Source organism: Megascapheus bottae, chromosome 3 (genome assembly GCF_031878675.1).
Source record: "Megascapheus bottae isolate mThoBot1 chromosome 3, mThoBot2.hap1, whole genome shotgun sequence".
Lineage (NCBI taxonomy): Eukaryota > Metazoa > Chordata > Mammalia > Rodentia > Geomyidae > Megascapheus > Megascapheus bottae.
In genome coordinates this window covers 54084805-54109387 of record NC_143511.1, presented here as the reverse complement: position 1 = coordinate 54109387, position 24583 = coordinate 54084805, and the positions used below count along the sequence as shown (strand labels likewise).

Sequence of the window (24583 nt, the reverse complement as noted above, 5' to 3'; positions counted from 1 at the left end):
ATTGTAGTTTTGAATTCTTTTTTTTTTTTTTTTTTGCCAGTCCTGGGCTTAAGCTCAGAGCCCGAGCACTGTCCTTGGACTTTCTCAAGGCTAGAGCTCTACCACTTGAGCCTCAGCACCATTTCCGGCTTTTTTTCTACGTATGTGGTACTGAGGAATCGAACCTGGGTCTTCATGCATGCTAGGCAAGCACTCTATCACTAGGCCAAACTCCTGGCCCTTGAATTCATTTTTTGAGAAATAAATTAACTTCTTGGACTCCAGTAGCTCATGCCTGCAATCATAGCTTCTCAGGAGGCTGAGATGTGAGGATTTCGGTCCGAAGCTAGTCAGAGCAGGAAAGTTTGTGAGACTATTAACTCTGCTGTACACCCCCCCCCCCGAAAGGCGGGGGGAGCCAGAAGTGAAAGTTTGGCTCAAGGGAGCACTAGCTATGAGTGTAAAGGCTAAAGGAGAGCGCTCAGGCCTGGAGTTTGAGACCCAATTCTAGCACAAACAAACAAAAAGTCTTTTCTAAATAGGCCTAAATTTAGGAAATATTGTGCAAATTAGACCACTTTATTTTTACCATATGATTTAAATGTCTCTTAAAATTTATAGAGAATTGCAAGAACTGCATAAAATGTCCATTTAAGTTAGTGTTTTGTAAATCTAAAATGAGAATGCTTTGTTTAAAATAGAAAATATGGGTACGAAAATGTTGGCATGATTAAAAAAAAGCAAGTGGGTTCCATCTACTTACTACTTTATTCATTAAACTGAGTTAGTTTAATGTAATGTTCATGTTTCTTAAACAGTATAAATTACTACATCTTTCAAAATAAGGATGTTTTTCTATATACTGTTTATAGTAAAAGTAGGTATTTGAGAGAAGATAGAACAAAAGAACAGAATGAAAATATAGATGTAATTTTCTAAGGTTTGCAAAAGTCCCTCAAATATATTCAAATTCTGTTTGCTCAGTCATTAAATGTTAATATATCTATTAAAAAGGGACTTTGCAAATGTGATTTAAATGTTATATTAAGATGAGATTTTTCCAGGATTATCAGGTTGAGCCCTAAATGCAGTCATATGTGAAGAGTGAAGGACATTTGACACAGAAAAAATATATGTTAAAAGCTGAGGGAAGCATTTAGCTTTGGATGAAAGGGTCATAAGTATGGGAATAAGAATAATGAAGCTACAAATGCTGGAAAAATCAAAAAGATAGTTTTCTTTAGAGTGTTGGGAGAAAATGGGGCCCTGATAAGACATTGACTTTGGCTCAGTGATTAATATTTTGGACTTCTTCCCTCTAAAATTGGAAGCAGCCATAGGAAGCAGGTATATCACAGGCCATGTGAATTCAATCCACAAATCTGGTGTGTGGCTGGGGAACAGGGGGAGAGATTGTTTATGGACTCAAGTTAAAAGATTCCCTGCTTCAAAGGTAAACCATTAATAACAGTTTTCTTGTGTTCTTTTGATGGGAAATGTTATGCTGTCCTATAGTGACTGTTGGTCTTCATGTATCTAGTGTACTGTTTGCTATCTTACTTATTTGAATTATATATACATACACAGCAAGATGCTGTAAAATTTTTTTCTTTTTGTCATTTTCCCATTTTGTCTTTCTATAGAACAGAATATCTACCTGGAGGTATTTCATACACTTACAGATTATTGTATATATGTATATGTAGGTATATGTGTATAATATGTATGTATGTGTACATATACCTACATGTAATACAAAGAGAAATTCATATACATTATATGTTACATATAAATGCATATATTATATACCTATACATGCATTAATATACACACATATATACACATTGCAGACACAATTGGTAGCCCACTGAATACTATTCCTTAATCTTTTCCTATTTAATTTTTTCCATATAATAATTTGCCTTTTTTTTCTTAGATTTTGAAGGCAAGTGAGAAGGATGACTTGAAGCTGGGAATGATCCTCAGTTCAGAGCCCATAGAGAATCAAATTTTTATATTAAGATTTCCTAATACTTCTCATTTAGACAAGAAACGGGTCCACTGATCTTTTAGAAGTACATTTTAACCCTTATTAATTTACATGTGTGGCTGTTCTTAATTAAGTTCCCCAGATCTCCCCAGTATATTACTCTGATAAAAATAAATCTTGGGGATGTGAAAATGTATTGAATAGATAACTGTATTTGGGTAAAAGAAAATGAATTTAACTGGTGTGAGTTTGATAAATTTAGCATACTATAAGTTAAAACTGCTTTTAAATTAAGTTTCTTAGAAATAAAGAATTGCAGGTGGGAAAAGGAGTTGGAAAAAATCAGCCAGGCTTTTTCTTTGGTTTTAAATGGGAGGAAGTACAGAGATCATGATGGAACTCTCAAGCCAAACTGCCTTCGGCAGTGAGTTCTTTCCTTTGTCCTCTCTTTTCTCTCTAGCTCTTTGTTATAACATTTTCACTTAGTTTCAAAGTGTTTAATAGAAGTATTTAAGTATAAGTTAAACCTATTTTCCTAGTTCTTTCCTGATCTGTCTTATATGAGAGTAAATTTTAATTTTCATAACTAGAAACAAAAAGACAAAAGATTTATTATACATTAAGGTATGTCCTTTTTTTGTGTCACTGTTTCATGCTATTTAATGGCTTTAAGATGGAGAGATAACCCTGAACCTGAAAAGTAATTTGAGTTGTAATGTCTACATCTTAGAAAAAATAGCTAGCATGGATTTTAAAATTTTAAAGTGTTGGAAACTATATCTGGATTTTGCTTTGCTTTGTTTTGCCTTTTAGGGGATATAGGATGTAAAAAGCATCCATTGTTTTGCTCTTCTGCCACAGGGTGGTACACTGTACCTACTGTCTGAAATTGTGCTTGCTGACTTCAACAGTTAGATCAAACCTAATTTAACATAAAATAGAATTTTATAGATGTTTACATTGAGTAAAAACAAAAATTGTTTATGATAGCATATAATCTTTATAGAAGAGTAATTTAAAGGATGTGTAATGAGAATTGATTAGTTTTTAATTATATTTGATTACTTAGTTGGTTTTTTTTTTTTGCCAGTCCTGGGCTTAAGCTCAGGGCCTGAGGACTGTCCTTGGATTTTTCTCAAGGCTAGAACTCTACCACTTGAGCCTCAGCACCACTGCTGGCCTTTTCTATGTATGTGGTACTGAGGAATCGAACCCGGGTCTTCATGTATGCTAGGCAATCACTCTACCACTAGGCTAAACTCCCGCCCCTGATTACTTAGATTTTTATTTGGAAATAATTTCAGACAATGAGATGTTGCAAGAATATATTTTCATGAGAAATTCATATAGCTCTTATATAGATTTATCTATTAACATCATATTACATTGTACCTTTTGTCTTTATATATGCCTAAAATTTTTTGTGAAACATTTGAAATGTATGTTACATACATCATGACAATTGGCGCCTAAATGTTTATCCAAAGGACAGTGATACTCTGTTATATCACCATAGGTATCAACTTCAGGAAATTCAATATTAATTATTTCAGCTTGTTCAGCTTAGTATGTCTTTTATTCCCCCTCATGTTCAACAGTGTTAGGTCAGTATAATGTCATTGTTATGTGGACATATTTCCATTGACTGTTTTATTGTATAACATTGAAATTGAATTCCTCTTACTAGTATATTATTCATTTCTATTAGGGTTTGTGTTTTGATTCTTCATAATACATACTATACCTTCTGAGCCACAGTATATGGATGATATTTCATTTTCATTACAGTATTATGTATGTTCACCAACTTATTTATTTATTTCCCCTATTTATGGTGGAGTTTGAACTCACGATGTAGCACTTGTTGAAATTTTTGTTTTATAAATTTGTTTCAATTAAATTTGCATTAAACTACTTAATAAAAATGAAGGGTTTTTGGGGGGTGCCATACCATATATTGGTGTATGTTTAGACTTTTTGTAAATGTAGCTGAATGTATGTAGGTGAAGGATGAATTGCCATTTAGGGAGGTATAAAAAACCATTTCCTGTACAGGTTGATGTTTAGATGAATGCTCTAAATAGGTAAAAATCTCACTTCTGTGTAATGTTAGAAGTGACATATTTTCTTTTCTTCTTTTGCTTTTTTTTTTGGCCAGTCCTGGGGTGTGAACTCAGGGCTTTCTCAGTTCTAGAGCTCTACCACTTGAGGCACAGCCCCATTTCCAGCTTTTTCTATGTATGTGGTACTGAGGAATCGAACCTGGGTCTTCTTGCATGCTAAGCAAGCACTTTACCACTAGGCCAAACTCCCCGCCCTAGAAATGGGGGTGGTGGTGGTGTCATGGGGCTTGAACTCGTCCTGGGCACTGTCCCTGAGCTCTACAGCTCAAGGCTACTACCCTACCCCTGGGCCTGGGCCCTATCTGAACTCTTTAGCTAAAGGCCACTGCCCTACCCTTGAGCCAAGCCTCACTTCCTGTTTTCTAGAGGTTAAATAGAGATAGGAGTCTCAGGTCCTTTTGTGCCCAGGCTGACTTTGAACCTCAGCCTCCTGAGTAGCTAGGATTATAGGTGTGAGCCACTGTGCCCAGCTAGAAGTGACATTTTAATATGATTCCTTGCATTGCTCATCATTCTGCTCTTGGGTTGCCTAGGAAAATGGTTGTCGATATACTCTTGTGATCGGCCAGTTGTTTGGGTGAAAGAATAAAATCTGAAGTAGGTGACTTAAACAATGAAGAAGTGTGAAAAATAGAAACAGGGCAATTATAAATCTCTCTGGTGTTAATAATTAGTATCAAAGCTGTGTAATTCTTTTTTGGGAAGGATTTTACTGCATAATCCAGGTTGAACTGGAACTTTAGGTTCTTCTGCCTTAGCCACCAAAGTGCTGGGATTGCAGACATACATCACCTGGCTCCAAGGTGAATTGGCTTTTAGTCCCTGAGCTTGTGAGGTATCCATACAAGCTTTTTAAAAATACAAAATTAACACAATATATTGACTGGAAAGAATATTACAAGCTTTTGAAACACAATCACAGTCACCCCCCCCTTAGTCTATTTGAAGGATTTGTTACTGTTAATTAGATAGAAATCATTTACTGAGCAGAAAAACTTCCTACATATTTTTATTTATTTTTCATATATTTTATTGTAATTAATAGAAGGGTTATATTATATTCACCAGATAGAAGGTGCATTACTTAACATACATTGATACATTTTCTCATGTCATGGTCCCCTTCCCCCCCCACAGCTCATGTTGTTTTCCCCCCTTTCCTATCCAATTTCAAATAACCAATCAAGCATATATACAATATATCAGATAACAAGGTGAAATACTCTAACAATGTGAGATAACCAAGGGACAGCAAAAGAGATGAGAGATAACATAGTACATTAAGGACAACAATCACTCATTATATGGCTTTTGTTTCTATATCCTGGAGGTCCTTTCATTTAGCATCATACTGTATGGCCTTATGTATCTAGATTTTGTTCTATTGTAAACCTCTGCTAGAAGAGCCCAAGGTTTCTATTGATTATGACAAATGAGGGAAACCATTGAGCCTATGTTCCTTTGAGTCTGGCTTACTTCATTTACTATGATTTTTTCTAAGTCTTTCCCTCCTACATATTTTTTTAATATATTTTTTATTGTAATTAATAGAAGGGTTACATGATATTTGCCAGATAAATGGTGCCTTAATTCCCACACATTGATACATGTCATGGTCCCCATTTCCCTTCCCCCCTCCCCCACCCCTCATCTTGTCTCCTACATATTTTTAACGTATTAAACTTAAAAGTACTCACTTGTTTCACCTGAATATTTGCACTTTGTTTATTGACTTCTTTTTTTTTTCTTTTGCTGAGAAGCTATTTGTAGAATCAATATTAAAGTGGTCCAGTGCTGTCTTAAGTGAACAGTACTGTTTTGACCTCAGGGCCTGAGCACTGTCCCGGTCTTTGTGCATGCTAGGCAAGCACTGTAGCACTAGACCAAACTGCTGGCCCCATGATGCTATCTTGTGTAAGAAATCAGTTTACTTTTATGAACTTGATGAATTGAAACTTTTTTTGTGATTATTCATTTATCACATTTATTTTGATTACATAGTATATTACATATAAAATATGTATTTTCATATACTGTAGACATCAAAGCATTTGAAGTATGAAATTAGATGAATATAATGTAATTTGAATTCCACAGTTCCCATTAAATTTTAACAGTGGAACTTGAAAGATTATTGCATACTGCTGTGAGTGGTGATTTCTCCCATTAGCTACCCTGCAGAGTATTGGAAGGGAGAAAAAAATTGCCTCCCTTTCCTTATGGGTTTACTACTTGATTTTACAAAAAAATATATTCCTTAAATTGGTGGTAGTTTGTGGCTGCTGATACTTATGTACATGTTTTGAGTCCTCGAATGTACTAACTTGTTCCCTGGGGCTTACAAGAATCAATTGTATCTTCCCAAATATATCCCTTAATTGTAGAAACTTAGGTAATAAGTATTTGATTAAAATTTTTTTAATTTTTTTTCATTCTTTAGACAAGACACCTGTATAGATTCTACTTCATCCCTGAGAGAAAACAAACAACTGGAATGTTTAGAGTTAAAACAAGGTATGGCTCACATACATAGTTTAATTTTAACATTTGCCAATGGTAAGTTTCCACTGTCCCTCATCACTCTATGTTACAGATAAAAGACAAGAGGGAAAAAAACTCTAGCTTCTATTTTTATGATACTCTTAGCCATTGGAATAACCTTATTAATGTGTAGTTGACTGTAGATATCACCAGAAAGTTTTTATAATCTTGAATAGTTTTAATAGAGTAATTTCTGTTTTATAGTCTCACCTATAAGGCACTGAAGATATGTGAACTGGATAGCTTGGAGTTGTATATGGAAAAGTCCCAGTAACTCTTGTTGTTGTTGTTGTTTGCTTTTTGAGACAGGGTCTTATGTAGCTCAGGTTGGTCTTGAAGCTTCAGTTCTGTTACATATTCTTTCAAAGTCCAGGGATTACAGGCTCATAACTTTTACAGGATAACCTTTTTCCCCAGGATATTTATTTTGTTCTCAATTTCTTTTTCTTTTTTGTTGGTCCATGGGATTTGAACTCTGGGCCTGGGTGCTGTCCTGAGTTCTTTAGCTCAAGGGTACCACTCTACCATGTTGAGCTACAGTGCCACTTCTGGTTTTCTGGTGGTTAATTGGAAATCAGAGTCTCACAGACTTTAGTGCCCAGGTTGGCTTTGAATCGCTATCCTCAGATCTCAGCCTCCCGAGTAGCTAGGAGTCCAGGTGTGATCCACCAGCGCCTGGCCTTAATTTCTTTTTTGAAGAAGTAAAATAGTAAGCTTAAAGTTGTCTTAGCCTTCTAGATTAATAGGAATAATCCTTTACATGCCTTTTGGTTCTCTACTAGGAAAAGCTCAGAGTAAAATAAGTTTTTTTTTTTTACAGCTGCTCAAATATCACTTCACATTTTCCTCATCTTCTGTAAAATTAATTTGAAGCATCAAGTATCTGTTACAAATAAGAGGATTGAGTTTTCTGCTATGCCACACATCTAATCTTTGATGTCTTAGGATAGTTTTTATAAAACTAACCATAGTCACTTCTTTGGTAAAGAAAAACAGATCCAAAAACTTTCTAAAATGTAGTCTGTTACTAATGCTTAATGTGAAAAAAACTATAATTTATTCAAGGGAAAACCCTAGATTAATATTTCTGATGGCTTTGGGAATTCTTTATGCTTTCCAGAAGTTCTTTTGTGTTAGACTTATAAATAGCTAGACAAAATTATCTTTGTACTATGATTACTTCTGAGCAACTTTACAACTCAGAGTTGGTCTTTATCATATTCAAATACATGTTAAATACTAACACTTTTCTTACAGTCTTTGTATCAAACAGTATGGATAGTGTGCTGTTAGTTCATCTGTGGAGAAGCTAAGTCATATAAGGATATAAAAGACTAGAATGAGTCTAGACATTTGTTCCCATTCCAGTGGAAAAAGGAATAGAAACTGCATTACACAAGTTAGCTAGCTAAACCTGCCTTCTGAGGCAAGATATTTTTCTTGAGTTAAGGAACTCAAGAGTTTTATATACAACTTAGTTGTTGCGATTTTCTCGTGGTACCTTTAATTAATTTGGAAACCAGTCATGGAGGTACAAAGAAAAAGACTTCATAGTAGCCCAGTGCCACAAGTCCAGGTCTTTATGCTTTCAAGCCTGTAAACTCTACTGAGGATCTCACACCAAATGTTTCAAGCCTCAGGAACACCTATGGCATCAAGCAGAGAGGGTCAACTGAGATCAAAGCTTCACTACCACTGTTGATGGCAGTTTATGCTCATTTATGCTTAGCCTGTATTAAAGGGGTAAATTTTTTTTTAAATCAAGGAAGTAAGTCAGTAATAAAATGACTAATATAAAATTTGCACAATGGGTAAACATGATTCGTCTAGAAGGTTTATTTATGCAGAATATCTTTCAGACGTTCTGATACTAGCGTACCAGATAGTAACTAAATTGCATGGAGTTACCAAGATGCTGAATTGTCAGGAAATACAAATCTTAGCAAGTTAAATAAAGCTCATTCCTTTTTTTCTTTTCTTGTCGTTCCTGGAGCCAGTTGTAAACTCAGAGCCTGAGCTCTATCCCTGAGCTCTTCTGCTCAGTGTTTCACCACTTAGAACCACAATGTCACTTCTGATTTTCTGGTGGTTAAGTTCATTCTCATTGACTTTCCTGCCTGGGGTGGCTTTCAACCGTGATCCTCAGATCTCAGCTTCCCGAGTAGCTAGGATTATAGGTGTGATCCCTTTTTACTAAATGAACAAATCATTGTCTAATTGTAACATTTAGAACTCTCAAAATGTAATGCTATATCTCTAACTTTTCTTGAATAATTTGCTATTCTGCTCATAGTACGCTTCATAAAAACAGAGTAAAATAGTCCTGTAAATGCATTGTCTGTCATTCAAATAGCTTGAACAGTTAAGACAATTGATTGAAGCTTATTTAGTGCTATGTAGACCGGAATATAAGTAGCCATAATTTTATTTTTTTTTTTTATTTTGTGCTGGTTACTGGGCTCAAACTTGGGACCTGGTCACTGTCCTTGAGCTTCTTTTGCCCAAGGCTAGTGCTCTATTGCTTGAACCATGGTGCTATATCTGGCCTTTTGTGAGTGAATTGGAGATAAGAGTCCTACTGACTTTTCTGCTGGGCTGGCTTTGAAGTGTGATCTTCAGATCTTAGCTTCCTGAATAGCTAGTATTATAAGCATGAACCACAAGCACCCAGCTGGTGGTTTTATATTTAATATATACAGTTTTATATTTAATATATTTGCTAAATACTTTATATGTAATTAAAACATTTCAGAAATTAGTAAGGCATCAGTGCCTTTCTCTCTCATGATGGTGTGACTGACAAGTGAGAATTACCAATATTTATAATATTTATGATGTACTCTTTCATATTCCTTCTTGGAAGTTGTCATGAAAAAGAAAAACCCTTAAGACTGTAAGAAATGGCTAAGTTTAGATAGTTAGATTGGAGACAGAAATTGAATTAAGGTTTCTAGTCATTATTATACCATATTTGAAGAGTTGCCAAATACAAGAATGATTTGTTCTGCATGGTCCCCAAGAATAAAAATGGAATCATAAGATAAAAATATTATTGAACCAAAAATTTTGGTTCCATTTACGTCATATTATCAGAGCTATCACTTAGAAGTGAAATTCCTATTGGTGATGGTGTTCAGCAAAGGTTGCATATACTATCACCTGGTGGCGCTCTTGTATAGCAAATTTAAACAGTACGCGAAGGTTAATCATGAAGGTGCTTTCAAACTGGGAGGTTTTGTAAAGACATTATTTGAACTTGGAAGAGTGCGCGCACACACACACACACACATACACATACACATATATATATATGTATATACATATATATTTATTTATTTTGTGTTGGTCCTGAGGCTTGAAGTGGTCTGGGTACTGTCCCCGAGCTTTTGTGCTCAAGGCTAGCACACTACCACTTGAGCCACAGCTCCACTTCTGGCCTGTTGGTAATTAATTGGACATAAAGACTCTAAAAGACTCTTCTGTCCAATCTTTCTTGGAACCTTGATACTCAGATTTCAGCCTCCTGAATAGCTAAGATTATAGCATGTACCAGCATTTGGCTAATAGATACTTTCTTAAATTGTGAAATATTCAAACTTTTTTCTGTTACTTCTGCACTTTAAAATTCTCTTAGAGAAAAGAAAGGATACTTGATTTAATTTATAGGCTGCTTGATGGTTCTTTGAAACATTTTCATTTGAATATAGTCATTATATATCACCAGTTATAACGTAACCATTTGGTATATAAAATGATCAAAGTTATCAAGACATTTACTACATTTTACTGTGAATCTTGTATATTAGTTTTTCATTTGAAAGTTATTTTACCTTATTAGAGGTATACAAAGCATAAAATATGCACATAAAGTTTAGTTTTGGTTAGGCATACGTTTCTCCATTGAAAATTATCTAGTTAGCTGGGTGCTGGTGGCTCACACCTGTAATCATATCTACTCAGAAGGCTGAGATCTGAACATCAGGTTCAAAGCCAGTCCAGGCAGGAAACTGTGAGACTGTTATCTCCAATAAACTACTTAAAAAAAAAAATGGCAGGAGTGTTACTGTGGCTCAACTGATAAGAGTGCTAGTGTTAAGCAGCGAGGCTCAGGGATAGCACCCAGGCTCTGAGTTCAAGGCTCAGTAGTACATAAATAAAGGGATCTAATTGTTTTCTGTATTTTTACTTTGGGTTTTGGGTTTATTAATTGGTTTGTTGCTAGGTAGCTTTGGTTTGGTGATAGAGTACCATTCAAGCTTACATGTACATGACCCTGGCCTATGTTACTTCCAGAACTGAAAAAAAATTTTTTTCTTTTCAGCCATTCAGATCAGAGTATGATTATCACATTCTTAGGAGTGCAGGGAGAAAGTAAGTTCTGGGGATCAGTTATATAGTATCATGATTTTATGAGAGTGATGTAACAATTATAATTGAAATTGCAGAGAGAGTATATGTTCTTTCCACAAGAAATAATTAAGACAGTATGTTAATTAGCTTAAGTTATTCATTTTAGAAAGTATATAAATAATTAAAATACCTCATTGTATATAATGAATACAGTTTTCACTTCAGTTATACATCTAGAAAAAAGACTCATTAATTTTTTCTAAAATAATTTAAAATTACATAGGTTTTTCTATCATTTAGCAAAGGTATTAAATTGAACTATAAGAGACCACTGGAATTAACAAAATTTTTATTATTTTCCTTTTGATCTTAGGAGAGTTAAACTCAGTATGTGATTTTTTTTGCTCATTGGCTAGTACTCTGCCAATTGAGCCACACCTCTAGCCCCAAATTTTATTACCTTTAGTTGCACAAGGGGTTTCACTACAACATGTGAGTGCACAAGGGGTTTCAGTTCAACATGTTAGTGATGCATACACTTGCTTCTTGAGTCTTTAGGATGAGAAATAGGTGAAAAAAATCCAACTCATTTTTCTTGTTCTTATTATAATAATACTGCAGTGGGAAAAGCTAAAGTAGGTAGGATCGAGACTAAAATATAAACAAGTAATTAGCAATTGAAAAGAAGTTGAAAAGCCAGTTTGATGGCACACATCTATAATTCCATGGTTCATTCTTTTGTACCCAATGTATCCATTCTCTCCTGTGATATAGTCATAGGGCACTTCAGTGGTTGTACAGTTCAAATCTTTAGTCAGTATTTGGATCTCTTTGGGGTATTATTTCTCCTTTGTCGCTCCTGTCTTCCTTGGCTTTCTTGTTCTTCTTAGTATCATACTCCCATTTTTTTTTCCTGACTTCTAAAGGGTTAATGCTCCATGTTTTCTTGGTATTCTTTTTTTTCCCCATTCCCCATTACGTTATCTTTCATAGTCCCAAGACTAGCAGCTGTGAATTAATGTCTGCAGTTTAGATTTTTTTGTACCACTGCGTATGCATCCAATTTACCTAATATATATTCAGAAAGCTTCTTAAAATTAACATGTGCTAGACTAAATTCTCCTTCTCTGTCACCCCTACCCCAAGGTCACAAACAGAAAACACACCTTTGCTTCTTCAACAATCTTCTCTATCTCAAGAAACAGCTGTTACAGTCTACTGAATATTCAGGCCAATAACCTTGGAATCACTTTTGATTTCTTTCTTTTCCTAAAAAAATCTGGTGCAGCTGGGCGTGCTGGTGTCTCATGCCTGCAATCCTAGCTACTCAGGAGGCTAAGATCTGAGGATCGCAGTTCAAAGCCAGCCTAGGCATAAAAGTCCATGTGACTCTTATCTCTAGTTAACTACCAGAAACTGTAAGTGTCTCTGTGGCTCAAGTAGTAGAGTGGGAGCCTTGAGCTGAAGAGCTCAGGGGCAGTACCCAGGCCCAGAGTTCAAGTCCTACAACTGACGAAAAAAAAATGTGATGCCCCCATTTCTGTCCTAGCTCTCTTGAAGTCTTATGTTTCCATACAACAGTGTGAATGGTTATTTTAAAATGTAAGAATGACCACGTCCGTGTTCTGATCGCAGCCTTCTAATAGCATCTCATCTCAAAATCTGATGTCCTTCTCCTTCCCTGGGCTAAGAAATGTTATCATGATGTGCTTGCTGTCTCCTGCCTCCTTAACTTTCTTCTAGCACTCCAGGCTCCCTCCTGTGTCAGAGGCTTTGTTTCTGCTGCTCCCTTTGCCTGCTTATTCCTGCCCAGATCACCATATGGGTCTTCCACATGTCACTTATACCCTAGATTAAATGGCACCTGCAGTGTCTCAACTAGTTAGCATTAGTTTCTTTCTATCTTTCTTCCTTTCTTTTTTTTTTCTATTCAGGTCTTAGAAAATTAATAAGCCTAGAGTTTTATTGGGAATTGAGGTCAAATTTCCTGTACTGTTGTCTTGTGGAAGTCACCTTTGTTTCACAACCAGAGCTGCGTTGTCCTGTCACATTTAGTTTAAGTGTATCTCAGAATAGAAATAGGAATCTGGTCAACTGTGACTTCAAGTTTGAATATCACAATCCAATATAGCCACATCTGAGATATCAATTCGTTTTTATCAGTAGCAAACTTAGGCTACATGTTGCCCGCCCGCCCTTTGTTTTTAAGACAGTTTCTTAACCATGTTCTAGATTAGACTAAAACTCATTGTGTAGTCCAGTCTGCCTTTGAAGTAAAAATTCCTCTGCATGCAATCCTAGAATGGGTTAAAACTAGGGCCTTGTGCTAGCGAGGCAGTTATTTTACCATTTGAACTATGCCCTAGCCATTTTGTTTCTGAGATAAGATCTTGTTTCCTTTCCCAGGGCTGAAGTTAACTTAGATCTTCCTGCCTCTGCCTCTGAGTAGCTGGGCTTATAGATATGAGCCATCAGGTACTCCTGTATTACTTTAAAGTAAATGCCAAACATACTCAGTTCATTGATAATTATTTCAGTACAGATGTTCCCCGAATTGCAGTGGTTTGACTCTGTGATAGTGTTAAAAGCAATATGTAGGATATAAGGCCATCCTGGGTATGGTCCAAGCACACACACGTTTGTCCTAGGGCTTGAACCTAGGGCCTGGGCACTGTCCTTGAGCTTTTTTGCTCAAGGCTAGCTAGCACTCCACCACTTGAACCACAGCTCTACTTCTGGCTTTTTGGTGGTGAATTAGACATGAAAGTCTCTCAGACTTTCCTTTTGGTCTGACTTTCAGACGCAATCCTCAGATCTCAACCTCCTGAGTAGCTACGGATTCTAGGTGTGAACTACAGGTGCCTGATTGGGACCATACTTGAATCTAGAATTTTGGCCTTTTCCAGAGCTAGTGATATAGTGATGCTCAATATGGTGGTGTTTTGCACTGCCCAGTCAGTGTAAATATTTTGAGCACATTTAAATCAGGTGAGGTTCAGCTTTTTAGGGTTCGTATGTTGGACGTACTAAAAGCTTTTTCAATTTATAATACATTTATCTGTATATAGCTGCACTGTATGTTGAGGAGCATCTGTAGTGTATAACTTTTTTTTTTTTTTTTTGGTCTGAGACTTGAACTCTGGGTCTGGACACTCTCCCTGAGCTCTTAACCTCAAAGCTAGTGCTGTACCACTTGAGCTACAGCACTACTTCCTGTAGTATGCAACTCTTGAGGATAAGAGCAAGCCACCTATTATTCTCTGTCTTCTGTCTTCTTTTCTTTGCTGTTTATCTCTTGAGGGTTTTTTTTTTTTTTTTTTTGAGGTTGTGGAATCTGAACTCTGGGCCTGGGCACTGTCCCTGAGCTCTTCAGCTCAAGGCTACCACCCTGCTCCTTGAGCCACAGCACCACTTCTGGTTTTCTGGTGGTTAATTGGAAATAAGAGTCTCATGGACATTAGTGCCTGGGCTGGCTTTGAACCACAATCCTCAGATCTCAGCCTTCTAAGTAGCTGGGATTACAGGTATGAGCCACTGGCACCAGGCTGCAACTGAAGCGTGTGTGTGTGTGTGTGTGTGTTGGTCATGGGACTTGAACTCTGGGCCTCAGTACTGTTCCTGATCTCTTCAGCTCAAGGTTATCGCCCTACCCCTGGGCCTAGGCATTGCCCCTGAACTCTTCAGTTCAAGGCTGCCACACTATCCCTTGAGCCACAACACCACTTTCAGTTTTCTAGTGGTTAATTGGAGATAAGAGTCTCATAGACTTTAGTGCTTAGGCTGACTTTGAGCCGAGATCCTGTCACAGCTTCCTGAGTAGCTAGGATTATAGGTGTGAGCCACTGCACCCGGCCTTGCAAATGCACTTTTAAGCTTTAAATTGCTGGTATAACTTGAAAGTGCTTTGAACTTTTTAAACTCAAAATATTTGAGATGTGGTTAATAATTCATGTGTTTGCTTTCATTGGATATCCTCTTTAAAACATTTAACAAAAGTCAAATATATGCGTTACCGTATTTCCATTATGTAACTGACCATTCATGCTACTTTCAAGTATTAAGATTTGGTATCAATGGTAGTAAAAATATAGCTATTACATTAAAAAATACTCCATTTCATAGTATATTTTTTATTTGCACCGAAAGTATATTACTTTTAAGAATAGAATTTTATTGTTGTTATTAAGGAGTTGTACATAGGGTTACAACAATCAGATGAGTATACTTCCTTCACTTTCTCCTCTTTCCCTCTCCATCCCTACCCATAAAATGCATAGTTAAGTTTTTGCATAATGTATAATGAATACCATGAATACCATGATTTCATTTGTTTACCCTCCCTTCCTCCATTCCTGTGCTTCCTTTTTGCCTCCCCCAAAAGACAAAAACAGTACAAAACAAAAAAAACCTAAAAACAACACTGATAATAACAACAGCAACAAAAAGTATATTACTTTTAAAGTGATTTGGTTTAATACAGTTTTTCTGCCTTTCAATGTTAAGAATGTAGTATTCTGTGTAGATGCCAAATATTTTTGCCTTCATGATTTTAACTCATGTTCATAACTATGGCTCATCGACTAATATAAAAATACTTCTCAGATCAGTGATTTCCATGTATTCATCTGTGTCAGGGGTACATTAGAGTGGTAATTGATTCATACCACTCTCTAAATACTGATTCTGGATGGATTATTTTAAGTCTTTAGTTCTTGGTTGTAGAGTTTTTGGCTGTGAAACAAGTTGGTAGGACAGCAGATAGAAGAGAAATGGTGAGAGCATAGTGACCAGCATTGGCAAGTGTTGGTAAGCAGCTGGGCCAGGACATCAGCCGGAAGAGGGGAATGCTCAGGAAAACTTGGCACTCTTTACCATCTTTTCCTTTAAAGCTTAAAGCCTTTTAATCTTTCCCCATGTGCTATCCAGTTCATTTCCTTCATTGGTATTGCTTTTTTTCTGAAGTGCTGTAAATGTTATGTAGTATTTTAGATGTCATTTACCTTATAAAAGAACAAAATTAATAGAAAGAATGAATCTTAATCTTGTTTCTTTGTGGTTTGATACAAGTAACTTAATACAGAAAGGACAATACCCTTTGCTGCTTTTTACTACACTGCTTATTATTATGCCTTTTATATTTAATTGTTTGAACTTTAAGTTATTTTAAATTTTATTTTAAATATTTTAACTCATATTTATATTTCATTTTTTCTTGTGAGATATCAGTAACCTTAGTTGAGGTCATGTATACAGTCAAGATTTTTTAAAGTTTTTTGTTTTTCTTTTAGTGCTTTAAAAAAGTGGTCTTCAGTAGTAATATTTTTGTAAAGTGAAAACATTTAGTTTACAAACTGAGATGTTTAACATAAATTATATTGTGTGATTCCTTCTAATTATTAAGTTTTTAGACTTTCCAAAAATGAATTCTAAGGCTTTATTAAAATAATCACATTGCTTATTTTATCTCTTAGTACTGATTAGATTTTATTGAAAGGAATAGGGATAATTTGTGTGTGTGTGTGTGTGTGTGTGTGTGTGTGTGTGTGCGTGTGCGTGTGCATGTGCGTGTGTGCGTGCGCATCTTCTGGGGCTGGAACTGAGGGCCCAGGAACTGTCCCTGAATTTTTGTGATCAAGGCTAGTGCTGTATGACTTGAGCCACAGCTCCATTTGTGCCTTTTTGCTGTTAATTGGAGATAAGAGTCTCTTGGATGTTCCTTTTTGAGCTGGCTTTGAACCACAAGCCTCCTGAGTAGCTAGAATAACAGGTGTGAGCTACCAGCTCCGGGCAATCATTTACCTTTTGATGATTGTTACTGTTACTCAGAGTCAGGTCTGAGTGGAAGCTTGAAGATTTGTTTTTGTGGAATTCATATATAACTTAAAAGGTCAAGCATTTCCTTCTAAAAGCATCTGCCATACATACATGTACCGAAAATAGGGTCAGAAGGACAGAACATGACCACACGGAAAGTTTAAGGAATTTGGATGCGATATTTGAGGTAAAATAACTTAATAAAATGTTTCTAAGTTTTACTTTCTCTACTTTGAGGGTCATAATTGATAGGAACTCCCTAAACCCCCTACTACTAATGATGAAAGTAATTATCTTTAGAAATACATTCATAGTTTTGCAAATGATGCTTTAAGAAGTGAGTCAAAATAATGAAAATTAAGCTGTGAAAAGATCTGAATCATAATCCTATAAGACTTTCAAATAATTTGTTATGTCTTCCTGTATTAGTTTCTTGTCCTCAAGCTTATGATATACATTGATTATAATAAATCATTTCAGGTGTACAATTTACAATGTCTTGGCATATATAATGTAATAATGGACAGATGTAGTCTATGGCTTTCTGCAGTATTGTGTTACAGAGACTTGAGACTTCAGACCATTTGGATTTTTGGATAATTTTGCATGTAAACCGACAGTACCAAATTTACAGAGCACTGTTTCTATAGTGATGTACTATTTTTTAAATTAAATTTATTTTATTTTATTTTTATTGCCAGGGTAATGTATAGAAGGGTTACAGTTACTTTTGCCAGATAGTAGGTACATTACTTCTCACACATTGATACCCTTCTCATGTTTTTTTGCCTCCATGTCCCTCCCAACACTCCCTCTTAGATGTGCTATTTTTGATATAAAAATGAATAAAGCAAGACCTAAACTTTGCCACTAAAAAGTTTGAAACATTCATAAAATACAAATGGAAATGTCTTGTCCAGGTATTTCTTCTTTGAAATTTTGAGACTGTATGTAAATCTTTTGATCCTGTCTCTCATGCTGATAGTTCTATAAAGTAATATTTTGTAAGCTTGAAGCAGACAGTCTTTTTAGCTATAGCTCATCACAAACTATATAAAGAGGTTTAAAAAAATGATACAAATTAAATGAGAGTATACTGCTTGGTGTTTCTTAGCACCAAAAATAGTTTTTGAAACTGACTTTTCCCTACCCAGGGGAAAAAAAATACGTACTGTATCACAGTTTTCCATCTGCCAATCTTGTATTGTAAATGGGTTTTCTCTATTCTTAATAATGCTGTAAAGCCAACATTAAGAATCCTTCCTAGCCAAGTGCCTGTAACTCACATCTATAATCCCAGCTACTCAAGAAGCTTATGTCTGAGGATCGAGGTTCAAAGTCAGTCTGGGCTAACTCTTAATTCCAATTAACCACACCAGAAAAGAGCACAGAAGTAGAGCTGTGGCTCAAGTGGTAGAGTGCCTGCCTTGATTAAAAAGCTAAAGGACCTTGTCTAGTCCCTGAGACACACACACAGACACACACACACACACACACACACACACACACACACACACACACACACACACATTATTCTTTAAACAAAAAATATTAGAGACTGCAAATATAAATAATAGCAAATAATGAATACTCAAAGTTGAAAATTTTGTCTAAAGTTGGGTAGTATCCTCGCCAAAGCTAAAGTGGTTTAAAGTCATTATCTGCATTTGTGTTCAGTTTCTTAGCATCAGTTACAGAACTTTCATTACAAATGCGTTTTTAAAAATGATGGTGTAGGGCTAGGAGTTTGGCCTAGTGGTAGAATGCTTGCATCGCATGCACAAAGACCCGGGCTCGATTCCTCAATACCAACTACCTGGAAAAGCCGGAAATGGTGCTGTGGCTCAAGTGGTAGAGCTCTAGCCTTGAGGAAAGCCCAAGGAGAATACTCAGGCCCTGAGTTCAGACTGGTAAAAAAAAAAAAAAATTTTAACGATGGTGTATTATAAATGTATTAATTAAAATCCCTTTTCTAATACTTTATTTTTGAAAATGGCCATAGGCATTCTCTAATTCATGGATACAGAACCAAGTGTTTGAAATAACATGAAAAAATTGGGATTATAGTGCAGTGTTCAGCTTGATGCTATTTTTTCTTTTTGTTTAGCTCATTATCTATGTTAAATACTTTCTAGAAAGAAAATTTACTTCTTGGAAGTGGTGCTGTGGCCCAAAGTGGTAGAGCTTACAGGCAGCACCCAGACCCTGAGTTCAAGCCCTACAACTGACAAAAAATAGAAAAAAGAAAGAAAATTTACTTAACACTCTGTCCAAAGGGTTTTTAAAGACACCACCAGAAGCCTTACTGTGATAAAAACATTTTTAATCAGGAAGCAGAATGGGAACTCAAGATGATGGGCTGAATTTTTGCTTCTGTGTTATAAATTGGAATGACACATACATTCAGATTTCTATGAAATTCAGTCTCGAAATCAGAGTTTCGGGGAAGCAGGAGGTGAAATGGATACTCTGGACTTCATGATAGGAGTTGGGTCAAAGCAGCCATGTAAGCCACAAATGGCAAGGATATTTTGACTCAGGGCTTTCAGGTTACATGGTTCTTTCCTCCCCCCTTTGTTTGTTTGTTTGTTTGTTTGTTACAGGTAAAGGGGAAGATAGTGATGTACTCAGTATAAATGCAGATGCTTATGACAGCGACATAGAAGGCCCATGCAATGAAGAAACTGCTGCTCCTGAGGCCTCAGAAAACACAGTGCAAAGTGAAGCAGGTCAGATAGATGACCTGGAGAAAGATATTGAAAAAAGTGTGAATGAGATTCTGGGACTGGCAGAGTCTAGCACAAAGGAACCAAAGGCAGCCACCCTGACTGTTCCTCCACCAGAAGATGTTCAGCCTTCTGCTCAGCAATTGGAGCTGCTGGAACTTGAGATGAGGGCAAGAGCAATTAAGGCCTTGATGAAAGCTGGTGATGTAAAAAAGCCAGTCTAGATATTTCACTTCACTTGGAATTGTAGGTGTGCTTGAATGAAGCCATGTCATATAATTTTGTATCTGAAATTTCTTTTAGGTCTTTTGTGGTGTTTCTCATGTAACCCTTATTAGATAAATTCATCTTAGGCCTGAAATACCTTTTTTTTTAATCTTTTATATTTTATGTGTATGTCTAAATTCATGGCAAGTATAATTGGATAGCCTGATACTTTTTTAGATGATTATTTAGCTATGTCTGTAAATGAATCTCTTAAAAGCCATTACGAAAGAGTCCTAGTATTTTTTTCTTTTCTTTTTTAACTATCTCAGCCAACACCCCCAAATGCTTTAAGAAAGACTGACCAAGCATGTTTATCTTAAGGCTACTTACTTATATTTTGCAACTGAAGGTTAAAATTATTGCTTCTAGATTTCCTAACAATAAAAGAAATTTAGTTTTGTGTAAATGTACTTTTAAAATACATGTAGTTTTGAAGACTCCTTCTATGGATTCAGACTTCCTGGTTCACATTGAATACCAGTTTGCATTATAAGTTTTAGAGTTCTGAAATGAGTTGTTTTGCTTTATCCTTTTTTTTTTTTTGGTAAAGAAAAACACCTCAATATATGGCAATTTCCAATGACGCCGATCTGCCCATGTTTAATTCCAGCAAAGAAATCATTCTGACAGGTGTTTGATCCCACTGGGCCCTTGGTTTCATTGTTAGTATTATTTATTTTTAATTAAAAAAGGAACAAATTTTCATTCACATTCCAACAAGCTACCAGGAAATGCTGAATATTTTATTAAAAAGGGTTTCATCTGATAATATTGCTTAAAGATCTGATGTGCTATAATTCCATGAATTAAAATAATAAAAGACTATAATTCTGGATCTGAAGACTTGATACTTTTCCCAAAGCAAAATTAATCCAGGAACCTTTCGTAAGTTGATGTTAAAATTAATTGTATAGTTTCTGTAAACAGCATCTTGCCATAAAGATAGATGACTTTTCCCCTATTACCAATTACAATGTTTGATACCAAAATAGAATTAGGTAGGTAGGGTCTCTTAGCTTAAATAAATTAATTTTTTTTCTAAAATATAAATCTGGACCTGTTTTGTATTTGATAACATATTTTATTTATAAGACATGCTATATTATATGCCTATTATTTATAAAAGGATTCTCCTTATACACAACTTACAATGATTTTGTTTTATTAGCTGACTTAATTATATGTTAATTTTATAGAATTTTTAAAGGACATTCATAGAAATATATTTAATGGGCATTAGTGAATTATTGGTATTATACCTGAAAATTTATTTTTTTGTTTCTGAATATATCTTTAACCCTGTCTCTTCTTTCCTCTGAATCTTTCTAATGAAGCACAGAAGCTTGTGTCATTTGAAACACTTCTTTTCCACTGGTAAACATGGGTCTAATATCAGTAGTTCTCAATGTTATTGCTTCCAGATGAAAAAGTGGTTATAGTAAAATAATTAGTAGTGTCTCCTAATTATAAAACACACTGGATAGCATTTGTATGATTTAATATCCAAGAGTAGAATGAGTATTGTTAGTTTAATTACCATTTTCATAAAGTATTGCATATCTTTTCCATTTAGTGTACAGAAAGAGTTAAAGGACACTTGATTGGTGTGGATATGTGTGAGATAGGAAAATTAAGAAAAATCAACTTTTTAAAATCTTATTTATTGTTCATACTGAAAGACTTAAGAGCTTTCTGAAGATGACTGGCTTTAAAGAATAGGAATAATTTTTTTTTTTTTTTTTTTTTTTTTGCCAGTCTGGGGCTTGAGCTCAGGGCCTGAGCACTGTCCTTGGGCTTTCCTCAAGACTAGTGTTCTACCCTGAACCACCACACCACTTCTGGCTTTTTCTATGTATGTGGTACCGAGGAATCGAACCTGGGTCTTCGTGCATTCTAGGCAGGCACTCTACCACTAGGCCAAACTCTTGGCCCAAGAATAGGAATAATTTTGTTTTAGAAATGCCTAATGGGAAAAATATTGAATATTGATTAGACACTGCTCTTTAAATAATCAGCTCACAGGTATTAGTGAAAGTCTCTAAGGTCTTTAATCTCATTCAGATCTTAAACCCAGTAATGTTGTAGTATAGATTTTGGTTTTGGAACAGACTGCTGCTGCTTTTCATGCATCATTCCTTTATGTTGTTTAAGGTAAGGAAAGTGTTGAGGCAACGTTTGGGTAGTAATTATGAAAACACAAAAGTGGCGCCAATTTAGTTGTAATATCTAACTAGAAACTTCACCCAAATCATCTTTTTTGTTTTGTTACTTGGCTTCATGCTTCCTAGCAGGTACTTTACCACTTGAGCCATGCTCTTTTTTTTTCTCCCCTCTATTGCCAGGGTGTGGACTCAGGGCTGCTTTCCTTGCTTGGCTGGTGCTCTGTGATTTTTCCCACATCTTTGCTGTTATTTATTTTTTTACTTATTTTTTGAGATTAAGTCTTGTGGACTTCTCTGCCTTTGGCTAGCTTTGAACCTTGAGTTTCTGGATCTCAGCCTTTTGAATAATTAGGATATAGAAATGAGTTCTGGCAACCGTGTCATCCAGGCTGGCCTTGAACTTGACATTTAGCTGGGGCTGGTCTCAATCTCTACTTCCTTTTTCAAACTGTCATGTGTTAAGATTTTGGTGTGTGTTGGCTTTGACTCACATTTTTCAGTGGCCTCTGGTAATGGACCCTCTGCATTTATGAATGAGCAGTAGTGCCAAGGAGTAGGCCATGGCTTACTTATTGATGTTCCTACATATTTAGATGTATCTTGAAATCTGGATTCCTAGTAAGAATGACCCAAACCTTTACATCTCTTTGTTGATCATCACCAATTTATGAGTCAGCATCTTTTTAAAAAACATTATTATTGTATTTTATGGTTGGGGCAACGTATAGAGGGCATGCAGTTATTTGTTAGGTAGTGCGTACATTACTTCTTGAATATTGATACCCTTTCTCATGTTAGCACATCTTTTAAAAGTTTTTTCCCCAAACGTATTTTCAGCAGAACTCTAGATCCTAAAGCATGATGACTGAGTTAAGGTTTTCCAAATCATTTGAACAAGAATACAGACTGCAATAAAGTAGATATTTTTCAGTGCCATTTTCAAGGTAGATAAAGAAGGGATAAACTTGCAATGTGGGCCAAATATTTTTTTTTTCTATCGGTCATGGGGCTTGAACTCTGGGCTTGGGTGCTGTCCCTGAGCTCTTCAGCTCAAGGCTACCACCCTACCCCTTGCACCAACAGTGCCACTTCTGGTTTTCTAGTAGATAAGAGTCTCACATTCTTTAGTACCCAGACTGGCTTTGAATCAGGATCCTCAGATCTCAGCCTCCTGAGTAACTAGAATTACAGGTGTGAAAAGAAGGTAGCTAATGTATAGTTCGGGGTGGTGCCTTGAGATTTCACTACCTTGGGATTAAGAAACAAAGATGACAAAGGTTTGAGAAAACCCAGAGACAGATAGTTTGAATTGAGTTTCAATTTTGTTTTCTACCTCAGATCTTACACTGTCTTAAATATTTGGATTTCATATTTTCAGTTTTTCTTTTTTTGTTGGTACTGGGCAATGTCCATCATGAAGCTTTTTCAGCTCTAAAGCTAGTGTTCTACCTCTTGAGACACAGCTCAGGGTTCAGCTTTTTTTTTTTTTTTTTTTTTTTTTCCCTTTTGTGGAGGTGGTGGTTAATTGGAGATAAGAGTCTCCCAGATTTTCCTGCCTACCCTGGCTCGGAACTGCAATAATCAGATCTCAGCCTCCCTAGTAAGATGCCACCAGCAGCTGACTCCAGCTTTCCTTTTTTAATTACTTTTTATTTTTTATGACCTCTAAGTAATTATACCAAAGGGTTGCCACTCACCCTGGCAGTTTATGAGTACAATGCATCTTGATCATTGTTGCTCCCTTTTCATCATCCTCCTTCATTCCTCCCAACCCCACTTGTCCCCTTTATTTTAATTTTTAAAGCTTTATTAGATTGGAGACCAGGACTTGAACTCAGTATCTCATGGCCTGCTTAATTTTTTAAAAGTAAAAGGTCATGGATTTATTTCATTTTTATTTTACTTATTTTTGTTAATTGTGGGGCTTGAACTTGGCCTAGGCACTGTCCCTGAGCTCTTCAGCTCAAGGCTAGCATTCTGCTACTTTAAGCCACAGCGCCACTTCCAATTTTCTGGAGGTTAATTGGAGATAAGAATCTCACAGGGCCAGGAGTTTGGCCTAGTGGTAAAGTGCTTGCCTAGCATGCACGAAGACCTGGGTTCGATTCCTTGGTACCACATACTTAGAAAAAAGCCGGAAGTGGTGCTGAGGCTCAAGTGGTAGAGCTCTAGCCTTGAGAAAGTCCAAGGACAGTGCTCAGCCCTTGAGCCCAAGCCCAGGACTGGCAAAAAAAAAAAAAAAAAAAGAATCTCACAGACTTTCCTGTCTGGGCTGGCTTTGAACTGTGATCCTCAAATCACAGTCTTGTGAGTGCTAGGATTGCAGGAGTGAACTACTGGCAGCTAGCAAAGATTGTTGTTTTAACTTCAAACTTTGTCTTATTTTTCCATTTTCTCTTTACACTCAAGTAGATTGATTGATTGATTGATTGATTGATTGATTTATGGACAGGGCTTTTTCTGCATATCCCAGTAAACTTTAAAGTTGTGATCCTGCTTGGTCCTTCAAGTGTTGAATTATAAGCATGTACCACCAAGTTTGGCTATAACCCCTTTTATTTATTGTTTTATTTTTTGTGCCAGTATGTGGGCTTGAATTTAGAGTCTGGAACTGTTCCATAGCTTTTTCTC

The 24583-nt window shown here is 36.0% G+C and overlaps 1 protein-coding gene across 1 annotated transcript in view; it reads left to right on the top strand.

The window, feature by feature from the left end:
* The window catches only part of Caap1 (caspase activity and apoptosis inhibitor 1), a 41364-nt gene extending 20606 nt beyond the window's left edge, over nucleotides 1-20758 (top strand). Inside the window, exons 5-6 of the mRNA XM_090330070.1 lie at nucleotides 6533-6606; nucleotides 19401-20758. Of these exons, the coding sequence (XP_090186196.1) occupies nucleotides 6533-6606; nucleotides 19401-19747 (421 nt within the window). The 3' untranslated portion in view covers nucleotides 19748-20758. The remainder of the gene's footprint in view (nucleotides 1-6532; nucleotides 6607-19400) is intronic.
* The last annotated feature ends 3825 nt before the right edge of the window (nucleotides 20759-24583 follow it).